We start from the raw sequence: 5,577 nt of genomic DNA on the forward strand, positions 1-5,577 counted from the left end.
CTGCAGATGGATAGATGCACTGGCAAACTTGTAATCACCGATCACAGATGAATGGTGTCTTACACAATCCTTTGTGTGTAGGTTGTGTTTGTCACCCTAGTCAGGGAATGTTTTTATTACAAGCTTTGGAAAGATTTCACACCAGGAATCTCATTGGACAGGCCTCAAAAAGAGCCATTGAAAATTTTTACATAGTTTTGTCCTGCCTGGAATAACATTCAGACTGTGTCATAAAGTACAGAATTATCCTTGTCAAGTGAAACAACTGAGTTGAAAACTTTGCGTTCCCTACCCTACACTTGGTCACACATACAAAAGTAGTAAGCAGATCAAGAAGTAGTTGTCTTTTGGGTGAGGAAGGATTATTATTTCTCTGGTAGGGCGATTCTTCTTTTAAGGATGTTTAGAAGTTAGTCAGTTGGAATGTTAGAATGAATCCAGAGAGAGGGATTAGGTGATGGGCATGTGATGACATTAAAGGTTATTACTTGCACTTGCTTTTGAGCAATATAGTCTTAATAGGCCTCTGAGACTGCAAACTCCATGCAACTGTTAAATGTCAGATTCACCACAATGGTGGGCAAGTAATTCATGTTTCTTTAGGGGATGTTTCTTTGGCCGTTTCAGATATTAGAGGTGATTGTGCTTACTCTTTAATATCGTTTAAATCTTAGTGTGGCCAGTTTCAAAGTCTTCTAAGCATGAGCTTTGCCATCATCCTCCAGGTGCCTGGATGAGATGGAAGAAGCACAGATGTCCTCCTCTAGCAAACCACCAGTCCCTGAATGTCCCATCTGTGGGAAGCAGTTCCAAACTCCACAGAGCCGAGCCACTCACTTGAAGCGCTGTGCTGTTGAGATGGATGTTCCTCCTAAGCTACTGCTTCAGGCAGTGCAGTTGCAAGTGTCCACACTCGGTAGCGCACCTCTTCAGTATCCCAGGTAAGCTGGTGAAAATAAAAGAAGCTAGTTACTTTCTTTGGCCTGAGAGACATTGACCCTGCGCTCTTGGGAACGAACTGCAGAAGGTAGAAGCAAGGTAGACTTGCATGCAGGGTGGGCCGCAAGTCCAAAGAAAATCGGGCAGAGCTATGACCCCATACCACATGAGGAGACTGCGGTAGTTAAGTTGGAGAAATCATCTCGCTTTCCTTCAAAAGTGATCAGGTGCGGATGACTTTACAAGTCAGCAGGCAGGAGCAAAATGGGGAGTAAATCTTACACTGGTTTGTCAGAAATATTTATGCTCTGTGAGGTAATTATGCAGTAAAGATGAATGGCGTGGTTGAGCTTATTAAGCAGACCACATTGTATGAATATGCAAGCTCTTCAGAGTATCTGTCTTGCCAAGGCCTCAGCTATTCGGCTTGTGGCTGTACTGGATACATGTGCTTTATTCACAGAGCCAAAGAAACAAACATCATGTTTTGAATTGTGCTGGCCACAGAGATGCATCTGCTGTTTTGGATTTGAGCAAAATGTTCTGAGTACAGCAAATGGTGCCTAACTGAAATTTATCCGAAGGACTCCTAAGTCCTTTTGTGCTGAGGAAGGGCCGTTGCCTGTTCGCTGTGGAAGCGTAAGGTTGGGAGAGCGTTTTTGGTGATCATGTTCTTGACTTGCTTCAACCTGGTTTTTTGCCCTTTGATACAAAGTTTAGGATTTAGATAGCAGATGGTTTTTAAAAAAAAAAAAAAAAGGTTAGGTCAGTGCTGCGGTCTTGTGCTTACCTTTCCAAAATAAGATTTTCTCCAAATTGCTCTGAATTCCATACACGATAAGAAATCCTTTGCTTTCCTCTAGGGAATAAAGTAAAGTGGATAGTTTCTCGTTATTCTGGATATGGGAATCTCTCTGAGGAAGTAGAGCAGCTGGTCTGGAGTGCTCAATGTTTCTTGTCTCTGATCCAGTCACGTTAACTTGGGCTTCCTGCTGCATTCTTGCATTTCAGCAATCAACCGAGCAGGTCAAAGCGAAAAGGATCCTCCAAAGAGGACTCAAAGAAAAAGCAGAAGAGGGCCAAAATAGAGACTAAGGATGAAGATTTGCAGGTTGCTATGGCAATGTCACGCTCTCTGTTGGAGCAAGAAAAGCGGGAACAAGCAAAATCAGTTACAAATGTGAAACCAGTGGTTGCTTTGCCAATCAAATGGAAGCCAGGATCAGGTATGTGTTAAAGTGAGTTAGTGTCAAAGGCTATGTTATTGGAGGAGTAATGTTACACAGCCTGCTCTTCACTAAAACTTTTCTGTTAGGTATAGGGGATGACAGCCCTGTTTCTGTTTTATTTAAGTTGTCAGAGCTTCAGCTATATGAAGTATCCACATACGGTTAGTCAAGAAGGACTGCAGGATGTTTGTGGCTTTCATTGAGATCCGTTCTGAGTCTTATGCTTATTTTCACTGGTTGATTGTTTTGAAGCTGTAGAATATTTTAAAGATGAGTTGTTGTTTTTTGTAAACCCTGGAAGAGAAGACATGAAAAGACCGTTGTTATTTCTCCTGCAGTACATTTTTTCTCATTCATCCTCCTGCACCCTTGATTATGCAGCTTTTTCAGCCTTCTCTCTGTTTTCTTTCTGTAGTGGATGTGTGTGCAGCTACATACCGTTGAACCTGTGCTTTGCTATTTAAGGGCACAAAAACATTTAGAAAGGAAGCCAGTTGCCAGGGGAGAAGGTTCAGTGCTATGCAGATGGGACACTTTACTCTTCATGGCCCTGCTCAGGTCTCCTCCTGCTGATACATACTGCCAGTTTTATTAGGAATTGGGCGTTAGTAAGACAAAGGCAGTAAGACACAGAACTGACAAATGATAGCTGTAACACATAAAAAGGAGTCCTTCGTGGGTTTGAATTTGTTTTTTTGTTTGTTTTTCTCACCTCTCTTTTCTGTGAAGCACTGCAATCTAGCCAAAAGCTTGTGTGGTCACCATTCCATGGGTCTGGAAGGTAGACCGCATGGGTATCAGTTGCTTTCATAATGATCCGATTATGACAGCTCCCAGCAGGAGAGTGTGTGCAGGAATGAGTCTTCTCTGGAGGTTTGTTTCTCCAATAGAAGGAATGTGAGGCTTGGGACTCCTTGCAGAAATCTTAAGAGCTGTGTTCTGCTTGTAGTTGCATTTTGGTCATTGCCAACTACAACACTTGAAAAAGCTGGCAGGTTGAGCTCCTCTGCGTATGTGTTCAGCTGTTCATTTATTTGGCTTCCTTTTGCTTTTCGTTTTGAAGAGAAGAAAAGGCGTAAAAGAGGCCCAGCTGCACCGCCACCATTACTGCTTCAGGATCCAGAGACAGCCCGCAAAAGGATCGAAGAGCGAGTAGCCATGCTGCTTGCACAAGAGGTGGAATTCCCTCCCACCCCTCGGCTTCCCACTAGTAGGATTTTGGAGGATGGATCTGGGAATGCAGCCTGGCTCATGCCATTGCCCAAAAACAAGGACTGCTTTTTATGGAATTGCAGTGCTCTGACAGGACCCTGTGACCCTGAATCGTTCTACACTGCTGGATTAACCCCTCCAATTGTACCTTGGAAGCCTGTGCAGGTGGGATGCTCTTTTGTCCTTCCTCTGGTATTTGTGTGCCCCAGTTTACTTGCCCTGGAGCCCTTCTGTTTCCTCACTTGGTATTTAAATGAGTCACCCCATGCTCACTGTTCCTGCACAGTTGTCCCCTGCTCTCACACAGGCAGGTTTTGTGATCTTGAACTTTCATTTCTCCCATTTGGACAGGAGGCTGAGGCTTATGTTGCCGTGCTGTTCTTTGAGCTTTCAGAAAACAAAACAGATGGGAACAGAGAGAACTGAGAGAGAGGACCCCAGCCACTTCATTTTGCCTCTAGATTAGGTGTATTTACAGTAGTTTGGCTCTTGTGTTCCCTTCCTGGTGCTTTTCTCTGACTGATTCTAGTATGAGCCTTTCTCTTGCTTTACCCACGTGTTGCGCTCAGGCAGCAAGGAATTGGGTGACAAGTTTATACTGAAGACTGATATTTCTGTCCTACACAGAGGAGACGGTGGGAGCACCTAGAGTTGTAATGTGAAGCATTTGTACTTCAGGCTTTCCCCATGCATTCCACTGCCTCTTGGTGCATGTAGGTTGTGTTCCACTTTTCAGTTCCACGGTTTCATTCTGTTTTCATCCAGATCTCTTGCCTCTTTCATTGTTCTGCAGTTTTATAAAAACTGCCTACAGAAGCAGACAGAACTCTTCTAGTCCATCACCTTATTACATACTTGCTCTCCAAGAAGAAAGATTTCACTTCATTTCCTTCCCTCATTCCTTCATGGAAGAATTGTTTGGCGCTTCTGTTCAAAAAAATATTGTGCATGTATAAATGCTCTATTCAATACTTTTTTTCCTGGTCAAATCACAGAGTTTTTGCACCGACTTATCCCAGGCTAGGGCGATAGTGGACAGGCTGCGTTCTGTGATGATTTTTGACTTTTCATTCAAACCACAAACTGCCAGAGAAGTTTGAAGATAAAAACTAGCAAGGCCTTTCAAATCATGGCAAGAGTGTGTTTTCCCCACTAATTCTTTCCATTCCTAGGAATAGCTAAACCATTTTTATTTAGAAATAAACAAACAAAACTATTTTTATTGGGAAACAGAGACGAAACCTGGACAATTCCAGTCCAAAGGTGAAAGTCTGATTAAGTTATATGTGACTGCCAAAACATTTCAGACCTCAGAACAGAAGCACCTGGGCAGCTTCAGCTGTGGCTGTTGCCAGAAGCTCCAGCTGTAATGAAATATTTAGATGTTGGAGTGGGAGGGTTTCCACCATCCTTTCTCCCTGCTTGGCAGCTGCCTGCACAGGCATGCTCCCAGTGAAACCACCTCTTCTGCATTTTCTGTTGTAGTTGCCTTTTTCCTTTTTCTGTTTAGAGTTGTCTCATCTCTGGAGAGTCCTTCATGAAACCACAAAGAGCTCTTGCCTCAGAAGGCCTTGTATCAGGGGACTGCTCTGCAACCTTTTATTAAGATACTTTGAAAGTATGAGCTCGAGACCAGTCCAGAGACTGGACTCTGAGCTCTGCAAACACATGAAACAAGACCTAATTTATTGGTGTCTTTTTTTTCCCTTTGATCAGAATTGTAAGTCAGAGACCGTTCTGCTATCGGTGGGATCTGATCAACCAGAAGAATCCCAGCAACTTCAGCCTGACCTGAGTGCTCGTGATCCCCCTTCTGTAGAGGCTGGAGGCAAAACTTTTGACGAATCCAAGTCAGGCCCTGAAGGAGATGGACAGTTTTTATCTCAGAGGCAGAAGGATATTCAGACCCTGCAGGACCTGGTTGAGTTGGCCAGGGAAGGCCTTACTCTTACTCAGTGGAACCTTGATGTTAACCAAGTTCAGGAAGCAGAGCAGTCAAGTAAGTTCTGGCAGCTTTGTGCAGAACCACACTTAAGCCATACTGAATTTGGAGAGCAGTGACAGCAGCCGCAAGATGGTGATGTTGATCTAGGAGGTGATATTTTGGGGGGTATTGTTCTGCAGTAGGCTTTCGATACAATCAGGTTGACATTTCTGAAAAGATTCATAAATTCCAATGTTGAAAAGAACTCCTTTG

The 5,577-nt window shown here is 43.6% G+C and overlaps 1 protein-coding gene across 7 annotated transcripts in view; it reads left to right on the top strand.

The window, feature by feature from the left end:
- SLX4 (SLX4 structure-specific endonuclease subunit) overlaps positions 1 to 5,577 on the top strand; it is a 34,401-nt gene that overhangs the window by 13,789 nt on the left and 15,035 nt on the right. For all 7 annotated transcript variants that reach the window (XM_068907806.1, XM_068907811.1, XM_068907810.1 and 4 more), the window contains 4 exons: positions 726 to 941; positions 1,951 to 2,165; positions 3,232 to 3,545; positions 5,097 to 5,379. In XM_068907806.1, coding sequence (XP_068763907.1) covers positions 726 to 941; positions 1,951 to 2,165; positions 3,232 to 3,545; positions 5,097 to 5,379 — 1,028 coding nt within the window. The remainder of the gene's footprint in view (positions 1 to 725; positions 942 to 1,950; positions 2,166 to 3,231; positions 3,546 to 5,096; positions 5,380 to 5,577) is intronic.

The sequence above is a fragment of the Struthio camelus genome, chromosome 15, assembly GCF_040807025.1.
Source record: "Struthio camelus isolate bStrCam1 chromosome 15, bStrCam1.hap1, whole genome shotgun sequence".
NCBI classification, from domain to species: domain Eukaryota; kingdom Metazoa; phylum Chordata; class Aves; order Struthioniformes; family Struthionidae; genus Struthio; species Struthio camelus.